Here is a 24931-nt window from a genome sequence, read left to right as displayed (position 1 = left end):
TGCTGGATCAGTTTTCACTCACAGGTACATTCCTGCACCTCTATGGAAACAGAATTCAAAATAATGCCATAAATCGTAAGTATTGGAAAGAAATGGTGGCTCTACATACCACTGATATTTTACTAACAACATATTCATTTGTTTTCATACCTATCTGCTTCTTGTATACACAGCCTGCAATTCAGCTGAACTCTAGTGATGTGAATGTCGGTTGCAGCTGAGACACAAATGGCTTCACATTGGCATAGAGGAATGCAGAATTATTTCATTTTTATAGAGCGCAGTTTGACCAAATGGTTTATTTGTAGTGACTTTCTAAGAGACACAAGTTCAATAAAGTGATTTTGATTACATATCGTGATGTTAAGTTGAGCTTTGGTTCATTTTCGAGCCTCAACAATGCATCACACATGATTAGTTTAAGAACCAACAGATGGTTGAGAGTCTTTGTGTTTTTACAGTGTCTGGTTGATTATTTGTGTAATTCTGGCGGTTTTGTAAAGACAAAACGCCTTTCAAACCAAAAAGTTGCTTAAACAGAGGGTCAAAATGTGGGAAAGTGCTGTGGCTTCAGCATAACAAAACATATTTGGGATTTCTCAGTAGAGCAGAGACATGTCAGGGGCCTCGAGATGCTGCTTGAAGAAAACAACGACACTAACAGGATCCCAAATGTCAGCTGACCCGCCACTTGGTCACTGCCGCGTCATATGAACTTATCACACCGCCATGGAGACAGCAGCCAAAACACATGATGTTTGATGTGTGGGGACCGAGACAATGAAAATTAATCTCCTTTGGCCAGAGGTCAGAGGCTGTCCCTGCATCCAAGTGTTAACACAAAAGATGACCTTGGACATCCGCCCGGGTTTTTCAATCTCCACTGGATAGAAAAAAAAACTGTTGTTCCAAATTTCCCCACATAAAAGATTATAAAGGTCGGGGAGGAAGTGATTCATCTTTGCTTGTTAGAACAAATACGCTGAATGAATGCATTCCATAATAATGAAGATAACTGTGCATGTCAGATGTGAATGTTGAAACCCATAAAAAACAAGTCAGTGTTCACCATTATATAAAACAGTGGAGCAGCATTGTAAGACAATACAAATTATGGTCACAGTGCAGCTATTGTTCATATTTTTCTGTTTTCCAGCTGTACACAAACAAGGGAACAATTCTCTGGATATATTTGTGCAAACAGCATCTCAATGCCAAGCCTCTGAGCAAACACATTGTCTAACAGGAGTGCCTTCGTCTCTACATTTGATATTGCTGCTCTTTAGATGTTTTCACTGAAATGGTCCTTGACTTAAACGTTAAATATGTTTAAATATGTTTTACTTTTGTTACCTGATAAAGAAGACTATGTGATTTGGGCTTCTTTTGAATAGTTTTCACATCCTCACAGTGCTTATGCTCATTTTTCAGCGTGAACAAAAACTGAATATTGACATCGGTAATATTGGTTATCTACGATATCAGAAATCTGAATATCGGATATCGACATCAGCCAGAAATTTTTGTATCTTGCATCACTAGCCTAAATCACAAGTGTCAAGTCTCCTTCAGTACAGCTTCATTTTCATATAGCAAATTTTCCATTTAGAGGAAAACAGACAATAAAACAGGGAGTTTTCTATGTCGGGGCTACATTGTGATTGATAGTTCCCTATCATAAGACCATGTGTCTTTTCCTAAAGTTCTCAGTCAGATTCACCAGCAGGAAAGTAGATGACAGACACTTTAACTGCATGTGTTGCCACAGGAACTGAAGTCAAGCAATCGTGGCATTGTTGAAAAACGTAATAGCAGATAATGTACTCACAGAGTTAATGTGGAGGGCCATTGGGCTGTCTGGCAGGGGATATACAGCAGTCTGACAGCCAGTCAGAGAAGTTTCCAGCGTGTAGTGGGTGGCATTGACTGTTGCTTTGCATTTTGGGTCTTCCAGCGTGAGGTTGGCATGAGGGAACCCGTTGGCCTGTGGGAACATCAGAAAAATGGCAGCATGGGGAAAAAGATCAAAAACGCTTTCCCTTTATTAACTCATTCTCAGAATTGTATAAAACATAAGAAGAAGAAGAAGAAGTAAAAAGTCGGAGTGGTTGTGTGAAACTTTGAGTTCTCAGGAATAAACAAATCCCACAAGGTGGTCTCGCTCCAGCTCCTAATTACAGTCTATGCCAGTTTCCATTCTGTGATGTGGGCTGACTGAGCTGTCCCCATGTTCAGATGCCAAATGTTTGGAACAGTGCTGCTCGCTTCAGCGTCGGCCTGTGCAGGGATTATTTAATTCCTCTTTACTTTGTCTCATTTCACTTTTGTGGAGGCGAAACTCACCTTCCCTGCTTACGTAAAGAAGAGGTCATGGCAACCTGTAAAACTGATCTGTACGGTGGACAACCTACGTGATTAACCACACATGACCATCGGGTTTGTATAGTTTGATGGCTTTTGGTTTAGTGTCCATTATATGCAGGCTGTTTTACGACAGATAAATATTAAACCAAACTATTCATGATAATCATTAGTAAGAGGTTTCTAGGCAAGATCAATGACCCACAATGCCATGTTGCTCACTCACTTGCAGACTCTCTTTATCGATGCTGACCACCATCCTCTTATCCTCACACTTCACACTGAGGCCGACGCTCAGAACACCCTGCTGCTCCTCGGGTTCTCCATCATCCCAGGGCTGCTCGCCGAAGCCGGAGGGCAGATGGAGGTAGGGCAGGCCCCCGGACGAAGGTGGAGGGAACTGAAAAGGAAGACCGGAGCGTCGCATTGCAGTTCCAGGTCCAGGATGGGGACTGGAATTGCGCAGGATGGAGAGCTCGGGAGGCAGTTGGCTCTCCAGAGGATCCACCACATCTGGAAGTCACACAGAGCTTCATGAGGCTGATTTTACAAGCAGGGAAACTGCAAAGAACTATAAAAACTTTAAACAATTTCACACTAGTTTAAATAATAAGGTCTCAATAAGGCGTGTAAAATGTGGAATATTAGCTATTAAGAAAGCTTTAGCAGCTGTTAAAGGGCGCGACTTTCACGCAGCATTTTAAATGAACACACAGGTGGAGAATTTCGAGGACTTTTCTTCTGGTTACCTGGCTCTCTAAGTCGGATGTTGAAGTGGTTGGCCACAGGAGTGCTGGTGTAGGATGTAACTGGACTGTAGCCATGCTCCTGTGCCCACTTGATCAAGGCTTGTGGCCCTGATGGTAGGTGCTGTTTGGGGTGTTTGGACGCTGATGCATGTGAGCTAACACTCACGGTATCAGATGCCTGTGGAAAAGACAGCTCATTATTTTTTTTTCCATCAGAAACTTCCTAAAATCATAGTTTCTGCAAGAGCACAAAGATCTTTGTCACAAAAAGATGTGATTTACTGTTCAGGTATTATCACAGATATTCAACTTCAAGTACAGTCCTGCACTTATTCTGTGTCAACTGTGAATCATGTGAATGGGCGTGAGGTAATGGGCGTGTCGCAGCTCGATCAATGCTGAGAACGCAACGTGTTAGCTTGCTCCTACAATTCATGTCCTGCCCTGCTGCTCGCTCACTGAGGGAGTACTAGTTCTTTCTCACAGCCATTTCCCACACATTCAAATCTCTTAAGCAACACTGACAGAAGTGAGGGCTCAGTTTTACGAGGCTGTCATATCACATGCATAGTTGATGATCTCCCAAACGCTGGTTGCACAACCACAGCATCCTGTGTACCACGGCAGTCAAGAAAAAGTTAACATGTCAGCTGTTTGGGAGCTACAAAATGACCTTGCATTTCAATTGACCCTTTACAGGGTTTAATATAAATAACAATGAATAACGTCACTACCAGCTGTTTGTAGCAGATTGACAATGTATTCCTCATTAAAAACCAGTGCAAAACTTAAAGGTAACCATTGAAATACACATTTACACTCACTGTGCACTTCATTTTTGGATTAGCTGGGTGTTAGGAGGAGTTTGGAAATGCCAAGATGGCAACAGCTGGAGGCACCACACAGCTTCAAAACAGCTTATCAGGAAACCTATGAGTGACGTCATGAAGGGTTCATCCATCTTTATAAACACTGCGGCGGCCCAACAGACTGACCGACACTGACTGCTGCTGGCCTGGCTAAAACATTTGATAGCAATAGTTTCTCAAAAGTTAGAATGTTTTTGGACTGTGGGAGGAAGCCGGAGAACCCAGAGAGAACCCACGCTGCAAACTCCACACAGAAAGATCCCGGGTGTCCTCACTGGAACGCAAACCGGCGACCTTCTTGCTACGAGGGGATGGTGCAAACCACCGATCCACCTTACAGCCTGGTTTAACATAGATGCATTCCTTCACTCTGCTCTCAAACCATTGGTTAACTTGCATCTAAAGTATAAAGGTTTTGAGGACACCAGTGTACATTCTGTACAGAGATGATGGTTTGATGGAAGAATTATGTATGTCTATGTTAAAATGGAATAGCCATCTCAAAACAGAGGAGGGTCCACAGCACCTATTATCAGGTACTTATAATGCAGTCTGGAGATCCATCAGCTGGCAACCATTCACTAATCACACCTCATTATTAGGCCATAATCCATGTGATTTGGGGTTGACGATATACATCTGGGACTCCCCATCAGTCAGTCAGAACTAAAGAAGCCTCTCAAGAGGTAAAATGCTTTCAAGAACCAAAAAGTAAGAAGTCCAATTGCATTCTGTTCTGTTCCTTTTGTTTCATCTTTCTGCGTCTGCTGTACTGAATGTAAATGAACAAAACATGTGAGTGTATTCGTTGGGCACATTACACATGACTGTTTTGTGCTGTTCTATAAGTTTCACTGGTTTTGACATTAAAGCAGCAACCAGGCAGCTGTACAAACACTCTGCGCCTGGCAAAAGTGCAGCGTCATAGCGGCTGCAGAACCGTAGGAGTATCGGCATTTCACTCTGAGGAAACAACACGCCGCACACCTCCACTGGAATCAGTACAGGGCTGAGAGAGCAGAAAGGCAAACTGATGATGATCCCGTAATAAAGTAAATACCAACGTCACCAGACGTATGAATCATTTTGAAATGTTCGATACTGGTTAGCCTCTTTAAGTTTTATTGCACTGATTTTTTTTTTGCAGGAGAAAAAGACGAGGTATAAGATTCCAACCCTGGAGCAAATATGGCGGTTGGACAACCTCCAGTTCTGCATCGACATGATCTACAGTTTAAAAATTCTTCCAACGTGCGCTCAGGTGTCTTATTCTTATGGGTTCCTGGGAGACTTGAGTAGCGGTAATGAAGATTTAATTTCAAAACTTTATACACATGCTTAGTGTTGATATGTACAAAACCATATGTCTGAGTTAAGGGCACCGTGATATATTGTAGTAATTAGCCAGTGTTTGTCTTTTGTGTGTGGTGAGGAGGTCCTAAAAGTGCCTGAAGCAAGCGCTGCTCATAATTCACATTATGACTGATGAGAAGCAGCTCGGGCTCTGCTGCAGCCTTGGCTCTGAAAGTATGTGATGCCCCCACCGCTCCGGCCCCTCTAGCTCTCTGAAAGGGATGACAATCCCCGGAGCAGCCGCCATGAAATTTCACAGCTCTTCCTAACCTGTTATCCCCACCTTGTCCTGCAGCATGGACCGAGCGCCAATTCAACACATATCTCGTTGTGACAAATTCTCTGGCCAGTGGTGAAAAGTGTTGACATTTCTGTCTGAGGCGCGACTTGTGAGCCTGTGTGATGTGTGGTACGACTATTTAAAGTCTCCTGTGATGTCTGTGAAGCAAAAAAACAAACGCATCCCTTGATGAAAAGCTTTTTTTCTGTCGTTATTCTGCTAGCGTACCACGACGTCCAGCTTGCCAATCACGTTGTGGGCTTTGACAACCCAGTTGACGGACTTGGCGCATTTGAGGAGCAAGACGACGTCACGAAACACCGCGGCATCGTCCTTCAGAGGCCGCAGATCGACTATGACATCCACCTGGAAAGCACTGCAGGAAAAGAGAAAGGAAAAAGAGTTTTGGATGGTTAGGGTCGACGTGTTATCATGCCTTCTATGTCTGGCCAACTAATTAAAAAGCTGGACCCGATCCCAGGAAAAAAAAAAAAGAAGCCCGACATATGCACTACAGACCAGATAGCACCAGAGCGAGAGACAACACAGCTACCAATGCATTCCCACATTTGAGGTCTTATGGGTGTACAGAATAATCACTCCACTGGGGAGTGAGGACATTATCTGGCAACCTGGACGTAGAGACCCAGTTTTGAAATATCATCCTCAAAAGAACATGACTGAGTGAAAAGTGACCCCCCTCTGCCTTCATGTTAGTTCCCATCCAAAACAAACTCCACAGAGATTAGTGAGAGCATCCTGACCTCAAAAATAAACTATGACAACATGTACTCGTGGCTTCGGCTGCTCTGGCTGCTCACCTGCTGGAGTTGGGGGCTTGGAGCTCGATGATGTGGACTTCTTTGTCTTTGTTGGGTACGGACAGGACGCAACCCTTTGAGGTCTGTGGCTCCTCGTAGCTGCCCAGGTAGTTCAAAGACAGGAACTTGGTATCGATCTTGCAGGTGTCAGAAAACACTGGATCTGAAAGGGGAGAGAAGCTTGTGTTAGCGGTCGGGGGGGTCTGTGAGGCTATTTTGATCCTCCAAAGTAGAAGTACAGCTTTCTGTTTCGTCTTCACCACTGAGAGGTCAGAGCCTGAGGTCAGCTACAGAACAGCACCCCTGGTTCTGGGAGGAATTCAAGGTCCTGCTCAGGGAGACTTGAGAAGGGTGAATGTTTGCTTTGTCCCAGCTGTTCCAGGAACAGTTTCCTTGCAACCCTGCAGCTGGTATTCCCATTGTCTCTCTTCCAAATGCAGCACGAACAAGGCCCAGGCCTGTGTGCCCAACGAGGTTGGGCGTGCTCTGGTTGGCATGACCTGTCTTCCTATCAACAGGGAAACTTCTCTTTTTATTTTACGTGGGAAAACTCAGCAAGGAATTTTACCAGGATTTCTTCGCAATAACAGGATAATAACATCACACAGAATCAAACCTTCTTGTGTTTCCTCACTTCACTTTCGCAACTTTTAAAAAATTCATTTACATGAAAAGTTATGCTCCTTCTCAGCACTCAGAGAAAACATGAGACAGATGCTTCCTTATTTGGCAAACAGAACTTTGGACAGAGTGTAAACTAAAGGTTGGCACCTTCCTCTCCGGATCTCTTGTGGCACTTTAAGGAGCCGAGGAGAGATCTTGATGATGGTCCTGCTTAGGAAGCAAAGTGACAATCTGTGCATCTTCATGAAACACTACCGAAGATGTGAAGGAATGGAAATCTACTGCTCTTTACTTGAAGTAAACATCGTGGCACTCTGAGGTTTGGCCAAACCTCAGCCCCTAATGACACAAGCCAAAGCGCTTCAATCTGAGCAGCCACTCTTCTCTCCACAGTAACTAGCAACACAGGGAGAGAACTTACTCATCACCAGCAGCAGTGGAGCCATTATTTCTCTCCGGACGCAAGCTTTGCTTTCTTTATTTCCACGTAGTGAAAGATTCTCATTAAAAACAAGATAGGCTGTCTGAGAGCTGATGAATTGTGAAGGGGGACGTGCAGTCTGTTCACTGAATGAACCGGCCAGCAGAAAATGAAGAATTGAAAGTCTGCATCTTGAACACGTGTGGAGATCGATCACAGCCTCCCCTGAGAGTCTCCCAGTGCTTCTTCAAATCAGACACACTCCTGCCTCAGCTTACGTATTGGAAAAATTGAACAGGTGTCATCTATCTTTTGTGTTTTTTCCCCCTCCTACTATCTACCCACAAGAAGACATTTGTGACATTTGATTGTTGTAGTTTAGCTGCACTGTAAACAGATTGGAGCTGCAACTCTAAATCTATTATCTGTCGACTAGTAAATCAATCGCCAAATATTTTGATTGAATTGATTAATCCGTTTAAAGACCCCTTACCGCCGCAGACTGTAAAACTTTCCTACAGAGGTTTTGAAGCTCGGGTTTGTGGCTCATTTTAGAGCAGCAAACTGTGTATGTTGTATGGATGCAGGTTTTTTGCAAAATAAATATTCAAAGAAATGAGGCCACAGTGAATAAAATGCTTGTGGGGTTCAAAGGGTTGATGTAAATCATATGGATGATATTATTATGTTAATTTATGCCTTTGTTTATATACTTCTAAAACCTGTTTATGGGAACTTAATCTGTGACAGCATGCAGATGTATGCAGACATACTGGTACGCTGTATTCAACCATGACATCTACTTTATATAAACCTGCGGTGCAAGAATGAAGTTTTGTTCTATTGTGTTCACACAGAGGAGGCAAAATGTACCACAGCACAATTATCGTGATTAGTCTGACAATTATTTTGTTGGTTAACCGAAGATTTAAAAAAAAAGCCTGACATACTTTCCTTATTTTTTTCTATAAATTTAACTCTTGAATCTCTGACTAGATTCACTGCCACATGAGATGAGAAAAGCAGAAAATCCTCCAAATTTGAGAGACTGGAACGTGACTATTTTTCTTCTTTTTGAAACTGTGAAGCTGATTTATTCATTTTTGCAGCATCTAATCAATTAATTGTTTCAGTTCTAATGAAAACCAAGATGAGATGTTCATACATTTAAAAAGTACAACCATATTTATTCGAAATAGTTTGTCAAAATATTACCGTTACTCTTCAGCTGTGCAGCAGTTCTTAGGGCTGTAAGCAGCGAAAACTCAGACATACCACAGGCAGCCTGTTAAATAGTGTGAAAGGGTGAAAGTCTTTTGAGGAAAGTAAATTCTTTTCCTGGAGTGGTGCATGTAAACCTCTAGCCTGGGCTAAAACACAAAAGCTAAGTAAAGTTATGGGAGCCAAAGGGGAATCGGAGGGGGGGTGCCATGCCTTGGGGCCTAGAGCTATGTTTGGGAATTTTGTGAATCTGGTGCACACCTTCTCCGACTTTGATGTAGATGGCTTGAGTCATCCTGAGCTCAGAGAAGGAGGTGACTGCCCTGTACTTCTTCTGGGCCCAGTTGAGGAGGTGCTCGTTGCCATGGGGAAGCGTCTCCTCCAGGATCTCGGTGAAGAGGGAGAAGTTTCCCGACTTAAAGTAGACCTCGGAGCCCTCGGATACCTTGAGGAGGAGAAAAGGCAGGAATGTTAGAAGACAAAAGCAACTGCTGGGATGAGCTGTTATCAGTTCTGTGCAATGTGTTTCCTTCCATTTGTTCAGCTTTACTCATGTTCAACAGCCATTTCTGTGAAGCTGTGCACAAAAGCAAAACATTTTCAGACGATAATGGTGTCTCCACAACCGACTGAATCTGAAAATCCACCAGCGGGCTTTAAAAGGCATGTTGTATTTTTTAAATTTCCAAAATTAGACCATTCAGACAAACTAAAAACTGTAAAAACTGAAAAATCTGTGGATTTTTGTCGTTCTGGTGGTTGAACTTGGCTAAGACCAACAGTTCTGGGACTTTTTGGCTGAACTGGACTGAACTGCAGGTTGTGTTTAAATGGAGCAGATAGAAGACAGGTATGGAAACGAATTAAAAATGGAAATAGTAAATTATCTACAGTATTCAGAGTATTATTACAACCTGTAAGCACCAGGAAAAATATTTTCTTTCTTTTTTATCCTATTTGGTGATATAATGGTGTCATTCTGCACAAAAAACCTGCACATTCTTGTCATGGTTGTACTTTTTCCCATAGAGATGCAAGACTTTGTATTGCACTGAAAAATGAACCCACAGTAAGTAAAAATGTGACAAGAGCAAAAAAAAAACCCCAAAAAACCCAAAACCCAGAAACTGTTCAGGACTGAGGGGGTTGAAAGAAAATCATAATTATGCATTTCACTTATCTTTACAACTTTTCAAACCTTCAACTGACAGAGATCCCATCTGTTGAGAGTGAAATGCTCATAAAGGTCAACTCAACATCACTCATCCTTGTTTTGCCTCAGAAAACTAAAACAAAGATCCTGCTGGCAGACTTTTAAAAAAAAAAAAAAAGAAAAGAAAAAAGAAGAGCACGTCCTTTCCAAAATTAAACCAGCTCTTTAAACACTGGTGAAACCCATCCCTCATACTCCATCCCAGCCGTCATTGCGAAGCTTCTACAAATATGCTGTGCGTATTTTTGCACATGTTCCCTGCACAATAAGGTTTCCAGTGTTTATACTGAGCGCTGCGTCATCGCTAACGTGTAGGTGTGCTTCAAAATGGTCACAAAGGCTAACAGAGAAAACACAAACTCTTCACAGAGACAGACACATAAACCGAAAGATATAAATGCCAAAAGGTGAGCATACATACAGCTGAGCCAAGTTTAGATTTATAGTGAATTTTTATTGACCAATAGATTTCTTCTGGCTGGAAATGACATAAACAAGTGATGAAGGAGAGTAAGACACTGTTTGAAACATGTTAATTGTGTATTTTATGTAGTTATGTTGGTTTTAAATTAAAAAAACAATAATAATAATAGTAACTTCCAACATATTGTAGAGCATTCTAATAGGTATAAATGGGACCAGCTAATGCAGAAGTTCTCTGGTCAGTAAAGAGTCAATTGTAAGTCATGGCCAAAGGAGGACCTCCGGCTGTGAATTGTGGCTGCTCACAAGACAGCAAAAGGTGTTTTCAAGTGCCAGTGGCCACAATGGAAAGAATAATCAACAAGTACAAGGAGTTCCACACCGTGAAAAATATCACAGGGTGTGGTAGGAAGCTAAAGGAGGCCCCTGCACCGGAAAAAATGGTGGAGGCAGAGAAGAACCCAAGGATCACTACCAAGACCATCCTGATGAATCTGGGGGCAGGAATGTAAAGCGTTGGGTTTGTTTTTCAACCAGTGAACCAGGTAACCTTGTCAAAATAAACTGCATCATGAGAAAAGAGGACATCAAAAGAACTATGGAGGACAATGTCAGGCAGACTGTAGGAAAAACTTGGCCAGCAATGGACCTTCCAACAAGGCACTGATCCAAAACATTTAGCAAAAGTGGTCAAGAAATGATTAACAGAAAACAATATGAACATTATGAAGTCACCCATCAAAAATCTGTGGAGGGAACTGAAGACTATGGCAAGGAAGCCCTCTAACCTCAAAGACCTGGAGACCATCACAAAAAAGGGTGGAGCAAAATCTCAGCGTAGACATGCAGGAAACTTAGGAACTAACTGACCGATGTGGAGGATTTACCACTGATTACTGAGAATTTTGGACCTGACAAAAAATCTAAAACAACATAGAAATAGTTGAAATTTATTATGACCATCTCTAACACAGTGTCTTGTTGTCTTCTGTCACTGTTTTCCAAACAGAAGAAACCCATTGGTCAAACAAAAAATCACTATTTATCAAAATTTGATGAATAATTTTGGGCTTAAGTGTATAAAAAGTAAAAAAAAAAATTGAAAGAGACAGGAAAGCTGGCGCTGCCACATTTAGGAGGCACCTCCTTTGGCACTTAATGGAGCTCAGCCCCACTGCTTCATTTCAGAGAGATAAACACTCACATGTGCTGAAAACCAACGAACAACCGAATGCGTCCAAGCGCACGGTCTAGACAGCCTACCTCATTTTATTTCTCTGCTTGTTTTTCTTTCTTCTGAGGTATTCTATCTGTATGCATGAGCTGAGACAGCGCTGGCAGGCACCAATTAAAACATTAAATCCAAAAAGGAAAACCACTTCTCTGCGATGATGTTATGAAGTTGTCCCTAAATTGCAATCATGCTTTAATGATAACACAATAATATCCCTTCGGGGTGTTTAAGTTTTTCAGACATAACTTTTCAAATCCCCTCATGCGCAACATCTGTCTGACCTCTGGACGCTCCTCTCGGTGTTCCTGGCATTGTCACCAGAGGCCGTAAATACTGAAGCCGAGGAGACAGACTCTGTCGAAGAATTCAGGTTGACGTTATTTTTAGTGTGCTTACTACGGTCAGAAGTAACAGAGTAAAAGAAAGATGGCGAAGCGGAGAGAGGTGGCGCGCCGAGCCGCCGAGGAGGAGCCGGGGTTTCTGAGCGAACGTTGCCAAGTTCAGCAGAGTTTATCAGTTTAATTGCGGGAATACGACCATAATTAGTCGCAAAGAATTAGAGGGGAAAGCCTGAAAGCCAAATTAGCTGCAGGCCTCGCAGAGCCCTGAAAACCTCAGGAATTTGAAACGGGGAAGTGAGAGACCCACTCTGGGCTTTAACAAACTCTCCCTCTCTGCTCTTTCTCTCTGCACAGCTGACAGACCAAGAAGTGCTGGAAACCAAAAAGCAATTTCTGTCACTGGCTTAAATAGAATATATAAACATAAATACACTATGCTGCATACTATTTACATAAGCTGTCATTCAACACTCTGGTGTTACTTTTGCTGCTCACATAAATGCCTCATTAACCCTCAGAATCCCAAAGACCACCAGCAATTGTGAAAGTTATCTTTTTAAAACTTTGGCCAAAATTACACATTTTGTCGGTCAGACACTGTAAAAACTGTTTTGGGGAAATTCTCTGACAGCACGTCTCAGATTACATTACTTTGCACATCAACTCCAGAAAGATGTTTCACTATGCTGAATGCATCTTCCGACAACTTTGCTGCTCTGTGTGCTGTTTTTGTTTCGTGCTGTATTTATTTTGCAGCTCAAATATGTTTTATTTTCCTCTCCATCACCCTAATTTGTTTCTGTACTTGTCTCCTAATCACAGCCGGAATTTCAGCGGGAAAGCAACAGATTTTTTGTCTTGACACAGCTCGGTCACTCGTGGCTTTTCAGTTGTATTACGTTCAATGAGATTCTTAAAATATAGTGGTTTTAATGGGTCTGTGCATCAACGTGGTTCAAGGAATGTCAGAAAGTTGAATTCTTTCTGTTTATACAGTAGAATAAAGTGATATTTCATGTCTCATTTAAAAATTCAACTGGATAGAAGTCCATCCATCCATTATCTATACGCCACTTAATCCTCATTAGGGTCATGGGGGGCTGGAGTCTATCCCAGCCGACTTAGGGTGAAGGCAGGGGACACCCTGGACAGGTCACCAGTCTATTGCAGGGCTACACTTAGAGACAGACAACCAAGCACACTCACATTCACACCTACGGACAATTTAGAATCACCAATTAACCTCAACATGTTTTTGGACTGTGTGGGAGGAAGCCAGAGAACCCGGAGAGAACCCACGCTGCACGGGGAGAACATGCAAACTCCATGCAGAAAGATTCCGGTGTCCCTACCGGGACGCGAACCTTCTTGCTGCGAGGCAACAGTGCTACCAACTGCGCCACCCTGCAGCCCCTGGATAGAAGTGTTGGAACAAATTAAAAATGTAAATAATATCTATTATATGTTTGTATGAGTTACTATTTTTTCCAGGATTGGTAACACCCATGGGCACATATATTACATTTTTTCATATTTTTTATGCCATCATAACTATATTACACCTCACATGCGACACTTTTGAGTTCTCTCTACTTCTAGCCATCTTTGTGCTGTTTCCATGGAGATGCAGGACTTTATATTGCAGTGAAAAATGAGTCCACAAGCGAGTGAAAATGCAGCAGCAGCAAACAAAAACTGGATTCAGAGGACTAAACTGAAACTATTACCATGACAGAGCGTAAAGTGCTCGGTTTTGTTTATTCTCATATCAGAAAAGTCTAGAAAAAGCTCGCAGTATTGGATTCCTGTTGACCAACCACCGCTTGCAGCGTGTCTGTCCAATGTTCTCCTGAGCAGCGCGTTGCCAAGTAAAGCACAACTGCATGAAAACAGAGCTCATCTCTTATTAAGCTATCTATTGCTATTACTGCCAACAACTGTCTTGAACGTGGATTTTCTTAGCTGTGAAGAGCTCGTAATGCGCTCTGAAGTCGAAAAGCTGGATATTACCTCGACTTGAGAGGAATTCCTCGGACTTGGCAGTTGAGTGCAAACAAAGAATGCAGAGGAGAACTTACATACCATGGGGACTGAAACGCATGCTTTCATGTTCGTAACGATGCTCGCAGGCAGCTAGTTGTTGCTATAACAACTCAAACAGCGGCTGTTGACTCCATTAGGTTTACCGTTATGTATGTTTCTTTCTCTTCAAACTGTAGGACGATCATACGTTTGTGTGCGATAGAAGCACATCTGTCAACTCTGAGCATTCTGCAAAACATCTAACGGTATATTTCCTGCCCTTTCTTCTTATGAGCATCAGCATATTACGGCCATATGTGCAGTAAAAAAAAAAGGAGACAGCATGCCAAATGTTTGAGATCAATTATCAGCGAGCTGCACTCCTCCACCGCGTTCTCACTGAGCAACACCCTCGGCCTGGGAACTCGCAGAAAGCTGTTTGTGAAATAAGAGGTGTTGCAAACCGGGGAGGGCGATGGAAAGCGCAGAAAGGGCTGATAAATAATACGCAATAACTCTCTGGTGATATTAATGTGATAAATGCTTTTGTGGCTGATTTGATCTTCTCTCTCTTGATGAGATACGGGGAGCTAATCACGCCGCCCGTGCAGATGTGTTCCCGCGAGCTGGCAGGCTCTGTTGTGGAGAAAACACAACCATATGTCTCAGCGCCACTCTGGAGCGTTCCTCTGCCGTTCCTGTCTCCGGATGAAAACCAACAGTGGCTGCCCGTGGTTTCCATTAATCATTACAGTGGGAGAGCGCTCCCATACAACCAGCCTTCAGCTAATGAAAAGCAAGGCAGGAGTGAAAGAGGCAAAGCTTGGCAAACAAACAATGGGCAACGCGCAAGCCAACAACAAAACTTAACAGTGTTGTTCCATCAAGCGCCGTAAAACATTTGCTCCGCATCGAGCCTTTCAAGCAGAGATGCAACGCAGCCCTCCTCCCCAAACCCCCGAGAAGAAACATATACATTCGGCCGCAAAGTAAACACAGCGCACTCTGCACATGAGTCTCACTTCAAATCCTGGTGTCCCCTGGTGAAAAGAAATCTGGCCTTCGTTCAGCGTTCATATTTCCTGTCATTTTAGGCCCATGATGATTCCTGCCTGCTGCTGATTGACAAGAAGAACTGCGGAGAGCATGTTTTACAACAAAAGTCTGGATTCTGGCATTTTAAAAGCAGGCAGGGTCCACTGGCCAACAGCAACAGTGTGCTCAACGTCTCTGAAGCTTTTCCAGGCAGCCCATCTGTGTCCATGGAGCCCCGAGCACTGGGACCAGGAAACAAGGACTGGCAGGCCTGATTCAGAGTCCTATTAGCCCCAGGAAACAGCCTCTCCAGTGGAAAAGCAAAGCGAGGGAGGTCTGGCACTGGGTTGCTGTTCTGAAGTGTTAAACCCAAAACCAGCTCCCCTCGACTTATCGTCATCAACATCTCCGTTGTATATCAGAAAGTGGCACTCACTTTGCTGCATCAATGGTCACGACAAATGCGTGTTTTTGCTTCTCGTGCAAGTTTTTCTTTCAATGTTAAACCCCTACAAAATCTGAGCAAATACGTGAGTTCAGAACATGATTATTTCCTCATGATAGCAGCACTACCTGGCTCTACACGGCCATACGGGAGCAGTTTGTCTCTGCGTTTTCATATCATCTACACTGATCATCAACTGATAAGCTTGCTGGTGTTTTGCCTGGAGCAGAGTCTCAACTTTAGCTTCAGTCTTTTGGCACAACATATAAGAGAGATAGAAATCCGTAGGGCTGCAATGATTACTTTCATTCTCGATTGATTAGTTGCATAGCGTATAAAATGAAGAAAATGATTGATCAATGTTTCTTAAAGCTCGAGACGACGTCCTCAAATGTCTTGTTTTATCCACGGCCCAAAGATATTCGGTTTACTGTCATAGAGGAGAGATCAAGGAGGTTGGAGTATAGAAGGTTTTTTTGCTTTTAAAAAGTTACTCAACTCTATTACTGATTATCAAGATGTGTGAATATGAATTCTAAACGTCAACCTTGCCAAAAAATTACACCATTTATCCGCGAGAAGAATCATTTACTTGCTGATTTTCTCTTTACACCGAGCAGGAAGACAAGTATGGGAACAAATAAATGTAAGCAGTAAAATATCTACAGCATGTCGAGTCTCAATTTGTTCAGCATCGGCAACACATGTGGGCATCTGGAAAACGTTGAGCACGCTGATTCCAGGTTTTTTGGATTTAAATAAATAATCAAAGAACTTTAACTTTAACGTTTTCTCCCTTTTTTATGTTTATAACTGTGTCATACAGCACTGAAGACATGTTTGAGTTCCCTTTACTTCTAGTCATGGCTGTGCTGTTTGCATAAAGGTGCAGGATTTTGTATTACAGGGAAACATGAGCCCACAGTAAGTAGAAATAAAAAAAAAAAATGCCCTGAAACTGCTTGGAGTTCAGAGGAATAAAATGAAAACATATTGGTCTGGATGTAGCCTAAGACATGCAGGGGTGAACAGTCGGTTGCAGTTTATTAGTAAAGACGAGAATAAATCTTAATTAACAGTGAAGAGAAGTGTGGTGATCGTTCTTCCAGGAGGATGCTGTGTGTTATTTCAGTTTAAGGAGGTGTCACAGCGGAGAGAACCGGAGGAGAGCAGCAGCATCTGGGACTGCTCTGGGTGACAGTGATGTGCAGCAGTCAGGCTGGTGGAGGAGATACCAACAGCTCGCGGTGCCACAGGGCTCAGCGCTGTCACTCAAACGCAAAATACTTAACACCTAATTCAGCGGGGGCCCCTGCAGTCAGTCAGAGCCATTAGCTCAGCTTTGTCTGACTGCAGGGGCTTCCCTCTCCACTGAACACTTATCTGTTCTCTGAAAAACTGCTCACATACGTCAGAAATAAAGGACTAAAAGAGAGTTTTGAAATATACACTTTTCACAAGTCTATAGAGCAGCATGTGTAGCTACTGTAAATTAATTCCTCGAACACAGAGATGCGTCTTATCAACTGCAACTCCAAGCAGTTTCTTGTTTGTTTGAGACGAAGCAGAAGCGAAAACGTCTGCAAAGCCCCGATGTTCAGCATCGTCGGATGTGTTGTAAGCGCTCCGCCTGGACTGGAGGTTTTAATGATGCCTCTCAGCTGCTTTGTGTCTGCCACCACTGACAAGGGGGAGACGTTTACTGTGATGCTGACCTGCTGCTCTCTGCAGAAACACCCATCTCGCCGGCCACACATTATCGCAGCTTAAGAAAACACAGACAGGCCAGATGCACATCCATCTGTATGAAATGCATCACTTTCTTTTGACGTGAGAAAATTACTACAGGAAATAAGTCAAAGGCGTTGAGGCGTATTTCTCTGTAATCCTACTCACGCATGAGAAAATTAAAGAAGACTTGTGGTGCATTCCACTTTACTTCACATGCGAGTTATCAAACTTTGCTGAGACTTTAGAGGCAGCGTTTTTCATTTAGAACAACAGATTTGATCATTTTTGTAAATAATTCTTTTAATTTCAACGAGAGATGAGTAAAAATGTCCTCTAACTATGCAAACATTTTATTGTGCTCCTGATGCAGAGGTGATGAGCACTAATATGACCGCGTGATGAAAGGTTCTGCCAGACAAGCCTAAAAAAGTTTCACAAGGTCTAGTGCAGGCGTATTAATACCCTGTTCTAAATGTCAAATAGGCTGGGACACAAAATATGTAAGTGGAACACATAGTTCCTTATATAATAAGTGTGTGTGTGTGTATAGATGAGCCTATGCATAGCACAGGGATTTTGCAATCCGTCCATATTCTCCTCCGTGTCACATTGGCTTTCACGGCAGGATGTTTTGTGTTGGAGAAGTAAGCAAGAAAACACTGGACCACATATGGAAGTGATTTGTGTACCTGATGCTGCATTCTTGCACAATGCCGTGGTGTTAACATAAAATTGAAAATGATTACTTCTGACCAGCCCAGAATACAGAAAAGCCTTCAGAGCACGTAAAGGCAAGTTTTCAAAACAATATAGCAGAGAGAAGCCTGCACGGCCGAGGTTTCTGAGGCCCCTTTTTGCTATGATTTTCTCATGTGAGACACAGGCTTTGAACAAGAGCGCTGAAGGAGTCCGTTTTTACATTTTTTATTAAGTTTCCCAGAGAGGCCCCCTGGTACCTTCGCTAAATATGGCCGGCTCCCCAGGGGACCTGGCTCCAGCTACACCGAGATACCCCTCACTAAATCTTCTCTTCTTCCTCCCACATTTGTACCCTGGTCCTAACAAAAACCACTGTTGAGCTGTTTTCATAAAGGCAACAACATTATAGGATGAGGAAACGGTGCCTTGTTTCTGTTACAAAGGAAACTTCAATTCAGAGACAAAAGAACATGACATTTCTCTGTTTAATGCACTTAGAAGTCCACAGCTTTACTTGGTTTAGTCTGACCAGAAGCTTATGTTAGCAAACTTTTTTAGATGCTTTTCATTTAAAATTCAACAATTAAAGAGCCCATATTCATTTTATCCCTCCCTTTCCTTTAACTGTGTCAGCAAATTTAGAAAATCCAATGTCCAAACTCAAGAAAATTATTCTCTCCCTCACAAAATTGTTTTCTCCTTACCTGCCTGAAACACCTCGTTTGATGTCCAGGCTTTTCTGCTGTTACTCATCTATGTCACCATGTAACACGTTTACATCACTGGAGAAACAGCAGGTTTTACAGTGGAAGAGGCACAGCTTCGAAATCAGACATGAGACGTCAAGTCAAGGAGGAGCAAGTTTGTTGTTTTAGAAGATTTTAGAGAGTTAACAGAAGCAGCGGGAGGAGCTGTATTGCTGCACAAGAAGACTGTTTCAACGGAGATTTAAATCAGGTAGTTTTGGATTTTTATAGGCACAGTCTTGTACATTTTTGATCGCACCTCATACTTCTCATGTAGCTGTGCTCTTGCATGGGCCAAAAAAATACGCACACAACTTGGACGGATTACGAAATTAATGCAAACCCTTACAGATCCTCACCTACTCATGGACACAGAATATAGAACTCTAGCTTTAATTAGACAGGTGAAGCCTTTCAGACAAATGGGCTGCAGTAATGTACAGTACAAAAAAAAAGGGGGTTTTCAACATTAAAGCATGTAAAGACATTGTATTAAAGCCCAGAAATAAAATTCTGAACCTGCAAATGTTCCGAATTAAGATTCTATTTTTCATTTATTTTTTCCTTTACAAACATTCTAGATCACATCCTTCCTCGGTGAAGCTCTGGTGCTTTAGTCTTCGGTACCACACCTTCCCTGTTGTTGGGGTTTTCGTGGTACACAGATACGCCCAGTGAGATTTGAACAGCAGCCAAGCTATCAACAGGGATGTTTAGAGAAGGGTGGGGATTCAACCCTGTGGCAGTGGAGTGTGAACAAAGCTGACGGGGCGCATTTCATGCTTTCACATAAATACGTTTTGCCTCATGAATGACAGTAAAAGCAAAAAACAAACGATTTAATACTGTATTAGTCGATGTTAAAAGAATCGAGCTGTGATTTAAATGCATACTGACTGCTTTCATAATTACGTCATACAAGAGAGACTGTTTCGAGAAGAGATATTTACTGTACCATTATGCATAGGTACATAGAGATTAGTACCTCACCACAATGACTGCACATGTCATCCAAATCAACCTCTCAACATGAGAAACCTCTCCTCCCTCCTCCGAACATCACCTCAGATATTTCCCTCGCGGAAGAAGCCTACTGAATATGGTTTAGCCCGTGAGGAAATGAACACACAGTTTTAGGAAGCAGGATTTTAAGGCTTTTGGTGATGCTGGACTCACATGAAAGGTATGTTTGATGCGCAGTGCCAGGTTCTCCGCCTTGACATTCCAGATCAGTGGTTGGGGGGAGTTGAGCACGAAGACCAGAGGCTTCTGGTGATGCAGCATGGACTGGATGGGCTTCAGATGGAGCTCAACCTGTTGAAGAGGGGGAGAAAAGAAGAAGCATTTTGAGTACCATAACAACCAAACATAAGCAGAGGAAGAGAGAAGAGGTAAATAACTATTCAGATCAGCCACAGAACAGAACATGATCCCATTCCACGCAGCGAGACCGTGCACATGTCAGCGCTTTGATTTTCCCATGTTCACTTATGTATAACTAAAAACATCAGGCGACACACGGCTCCGATCCCGGTGTAAATGCAGCTCTGTTATGTTGCGGATTGTTCTTCTTTATCAGGCTTTGTGGTTGTTTATGTACTCGCTTTGCTGATAAACTCACAAAGACGGCCTGCTGTGTTCTCCCTAAAAAGGCACTTGCTTTAGCTCTGATACGTAGCCTCAGCGGGATCTGAACTTTCACACAGTGGAGTCTTTGTTAACGGAAGGAAAAAAAATAGTAAGCGGCGGCTCTCTGTTACCATCTCTGCAGCGTGCAACTATGCCTTTGGTTCTCAGAGTGCCATTAAAATAGATTTTCACAGTCTGCTAGTGAGACGGGGGGAAAACAAACTTGCATGTTTTGGGCATGTTTCGGAGCGAATCGAGCGAGGTGGTTCGGGGCCTGAGTGTTCACTGAACCCAAACTCATCTCAGGCAAGGATCAGGCTTTCCGTTATCTTCTTTTAAATTGCACTCTGCAGCTGATAAACACCAACATCAGGGCATTTCAGCTTGCAATGTGCGTTTTTGCAGCAGTAAAGCAAGTCAACACAACACGCTACGACTGTTTTTGCTGCTTGAAAACAACAGAAAACCCTCATGGTTCTTATTTTCCATGTCAAACCTACATGAGAAATGTGTCTGACAGAGCACAATTTACTCAGTTTGCTGACATGCAGGCGCCACATGTGGACAGTAAAATGACCAAAGAACAAGAGAGAAACTCTTGGCTGCAAAAAAAGAAATGTGAGGCTGCAGGATGGATGACGTTGACCAAAAACAAGCAACTCCGTCACCAGTGTCTCACACATGTTACCATCACGAGGCGACTAGTTTGTTTGACCATTTAAACCAGCACCACAAAACTCTGTATGATGAGTGCAAAGCCAGATCTGAACACTATCGAAAGCAAAAATAAAAAACAGTTGCACCATATGAGAAATGTTTCAAACAGCTTCTTTAAATTAATCGTATTTTCTTTGTAGATCAGTCCTCTGCAAAATCATCCTGGAACGATCGGAGTAATTCAATCATCTGCTGAAAATTCCTGTATTTTTTTAAAATATAAATATATTGCAGAAAAACAATATATCACAATGTCAGTGTTCTGCAGTTTCGTGCAGACCTAACCGCTATCATCAAAGCTTCCTTGACAGCTGTTTAAAAGTCCTCAAATGTTCTCCCAAGCCTTGGTGAGAACTGACAATCTCCAGGCTTGACTGGTCTGTCGGACTCTCCTTTTCTGTATTTTCGACAAATCAAATTAGCCCCATCCTGTGCTTTAGCGGTGAAAACCTGTAAATCACTAATTTAACCCGCGAGCATTCACATTATATATACCCTCTAACTTAATCAGTCGCATCTTGCCTTTAAAAATAGAGCCTTTGTACTTCCATTTTGAGCTACTAATAGAACAAACGAGCTGCAATTATAATCCTGGAGATTGTAAAAGTGACTTGACAGGTTAATATTAGGGGCGTTTGAATGAGTTAGCACCATGAAAAGCATTCGCAGCAAATAATTTGTTTGGATGTGGTTATGGCGCGCTTATTATCGAGGCAGAGATCTGCGTCGTAAATGGAAACCATTAGCATTGTTCTGGAACATTGCATTTCTGCTCCCCTCATGTGCTCTTCATTTCAGTCACTATAAATCATACGCACAAACAACACTGCGCTCCTTTAAGCTCATTTGTAAATGGACAAAGTAAACCGTAATCAGTCTGTTATGGGCTCTGAAGCAGACTACACAAGAATAGAGCAAAACATCTGGTTTCATCCCTTCAGTGTTGCTCATATTAGAAACAGTGACATTTTCAAATCTGCTTTACCACAAACAACTAACAATACTGTGTCAAGTACTAATGGGTAAAGCAATGATGGCTTTTCTGGATACTGTCCCCAGCGAAATGAAAATATGGTCAGGAACAGTTAGTTTTCTTTATTTATGACAAAGATGTTGTGAAAGCACTTAAGTTTGTTGAGGTTGTAAAAATGTAAGCAGTAAAAATATCTTTTGTATGAGGAGGCACCTGTGGGCACTTGGAAAAATGGCGTACATGTTGATTTCAGGTTTTAAAATTATTAAGAAATAAATAATCAGTCTACTTCTGGCCATGGTTGTATTGTTTCCATCGAGGTGCAGGACTTTGTATTGCAGTGAAAAGTGATCCTACAGTGAATAAAATATGACAGCAGCAAAAAAACAAATGCCCAGAAACTGCTCGGAGTTCAGGGGATTAAAAATAAGAGCTTAGTCGGAATGAAAGAGGCACAAACTCCAGTGTCGCTGTGACGTCCCTTCTGCTTCATAAAACAGCATTCATACCGACCACTGACTGATTTCTTGTTTACTGATTCTTGATTACGACTTCACATAGACCCCCCCTCTTCAGTCAACAGCTCTGATCTGTAGCACCTGTGCCGGTTGGTATAAATGCCAGTCCAGTGGCTGCCGTATTTTACCCAGAGGAAGGCAGTTAATGAGTGCTTTCTTATTCCATTTTTTGATGTTTGTGAGCCAGCAGCTCATTAGAGTCGGTGCCCGTTTCCATCAGCGGATGAGGCTCAGGAGATTAGATAGAGTTTAACCCGGTGAACCTGCAAAATCTACAGGCACGCTATCTTAAAAATCTGCAAAATGACACCATTTATCAGAGCAAAACGCTGTTAAAACATCTGTAACATGCGGTTTAGTTGGGAAATTTGACCAAATCTAAGCTTAAAATCGTGATATTTTATGAATGCCACTTTATTCTACATGTCTAATTGAAATAAAAAATGCTAAAAAATCAACCATTTGCTCTGACCAAATTCTGTAAAAAACAAAAAATTCTGTGCTCCTTATCTCAACTGAAAAGCCATTGTTGACTAATCTGCAGTCAACAGTCATGTGAGAAAAATTCTGAGACTTTTCATCTTGACTGGATTGAACTGCAGGCTGTGCACAAAGACCACGTAAGAAAAAAGTATGAAAACAAATAAAAATGTAAGTCGTAAAGTATGAATAGCATGTTAATTCACCTGTGTGTCCAGTACTACACCTGTGGTAACTTGGAAAAATGCTGTAAATGTTGATTCCAGTTCTTTTGTTTATTTGCCTTTAGTGAAAAAAAAAAAAAGCACTCAAATAAATTTAACATTTCTTTTTTTTAGAAATGATTTTTGGCATTATGACTTTGATATACAGCACAGAAGACATTTATTTTTTTCCTACTTCTAGCCGTGGTTATGCTGATTCCATAGAGATGCAGGACTTTATAGTGCAGGAACAAAAAAAAAAAACACTCAGAAACTGCCTGGAGCTCAGAGGGTTAATGCACACACAATAATGATCATTTTAATTGCAAATACAATAACAGTTTGGTAAAATCTTTCAGCATGTTAGACTGGCACATCCAGGAAAACGTCTGGATCGTCTGATTTTTATACTCCGACAGACGATCTGTGTTCAAAGAGTTGTCACTGAGATGCTGCGTGAAGTCATTCAGCAAGAGACATGAACAGAATAAACGGAGTGAACACGAAGCATCAAAGCCCAATTATCAGTCCTCGGCAGATGTAAGCCCTGGAGCAGAGCAACACCAACCGCAGTGTTTAGTGATGTTGTCCATGAAAGTGCTGCAAAAATCATTAAAACGTCCCTCTGAGACAAGAAAATGGAAGAAATTACTAAACACTTATCTATGAGGCAATCTGCATGGTGATCCAAACAAACACATCAAAAACCAACTGATCTCTATTTTTGCATATTTAGTCCAGACGCTGGAAAAAGCGAGTGCATCGCTCCTTCGAGAATAACAACAACCAAGATATAATCATACCTGGCTTGGCTTTGAGGCCCTGGCTTTGAGAGATGGAAGAAGGAGGCAGGAGAAGAATGAGAGCGAGGGGGAGAGTTGTAAAAGATGAGGAATTTAAAAACCCAGACAGAAACATTTCCAGAAGACGTGAGTCACTTGCAAACACAGGCATAAACAGAGCTCCAAGGAGAGGAAGTGCCAAGAGGTTCTGTGGGCCAGAATGGGGAAAAAAAAATACTAGTTTTTCCAAGTGTAGCAGGTAGATAGCGATAACACCAAACTACGTGAGGTCTTGGTTGCACAATGTGAGTGATGATGAAGACTCCACAGCAGCTGCGGTTCATCTCCGCACACTGAGCTGCCATAAGGAGGTCTGGTAAATGTGGAGGGCAAAGCAACAGACCTTGTCATCCAGCCAGGGTGCGGAGCAAAGAGGTGCAGGAACACCAGGCATCAAAGTACCTCTTATGGTGCTCGCAAGGATCAGGTGGCCCCGAGTCGTCCTTGGTGCGGGCAGCTACCTTCAGAGAGCGCTGCAGGGTCTGCTGGGGACGAGAGGCCACGGCTGATTGATTATCAGGAGGCTGGCACAGGGATTTAGAGGTCCAGGGTCCATTACAGTTAAGGGGTGCGTTTACCAGCAGCCACTGATGGAGGCTTGTCCGGGCCTATCGCGTTACTGAAATCAAACCCCACACAGGGGACGACAGCTGTAGCAAGGATAAGCGAGGGCCCGTCACAGAGCATACCATTAGCGGTGGTAGCATGTGTCAACAATGGAAATGTTAGGGGGGGAAAAAAAAAATAAAAATACAACACAGCGTCAACTTTGAGCTCTAAATCAGCTCCAACAACAAACACGGCGCCAACTGCAACAAAAACCTAAAAAAGATAAATCATACTTGCTGTATAACAAAGCCACATGGTTAGATTTAGATCCCACTGGTGGTCGTGACACTATAATTGCAGCGGGGTGATTTGTTTGTCCTGTCCCGAGCATGTGGTCGCAATTTCGCGACCTTTAAAAACGCCTAAATTCCT

General features: G+C 42.5%; 1 protein-coding gene across 1 annotated transcript in view; it reads right to left on the bottom strand.

The window, feature by feature from the left end:
• tgfbr3 (transforming growth factor, beta receptor III) overlaps nt 1-24931 on the bottom strand; it is a 97703-nt gene that overhangs the window by 20869 nt on the left and 51903 nt on the right. The window contains exons 5-11 of the mRNA XM_008297205.1: nt 19765-19902; nt 8961-9144; nt 6434-6596; nt 5841-5988; nt 3111-3288; nt 2588-2874; nt 1829-1984 (exon numbers count right to left, since the gene is read on the bottom strand). Coding sequence (XP_008295427.1) covers nt 1829-1984; nt 2588-2874; nt 3111-3288; nt 5841-5988; nt 6434-6596; nt 8961-9144; nt 19765-19902 — 1254 coding nt within the window. The remainder of the gene's footprint in view (nt 1-1828; nt 1985-2587; nt 2875-3110; nt 3289-5840; nt 5989-6433; nt 6597-8960; nt 9145-19764; nt 19903-24931) is intronic.

This window comes from Stegastes partitus, unplaced genomic scaffold (assembly GCF_000690725.1).
Source record: "Stegastes partitus isolate 25-593 unplaced genomic scaffold, Stegastes_partitus-1.0.2 Scaffold25, whole genome shotgun sequence".
In the NCBI taxonomy this organism is placed as follows: domain Eukaryota; kingdom Metazoa; phylum Chordata; class Actinopteri; family Pomacentridae; genus Stegastes; species Stegastes partitus.
This window is presented reverse-complemented; position numbering and strand designations above follow the sequence as displayed.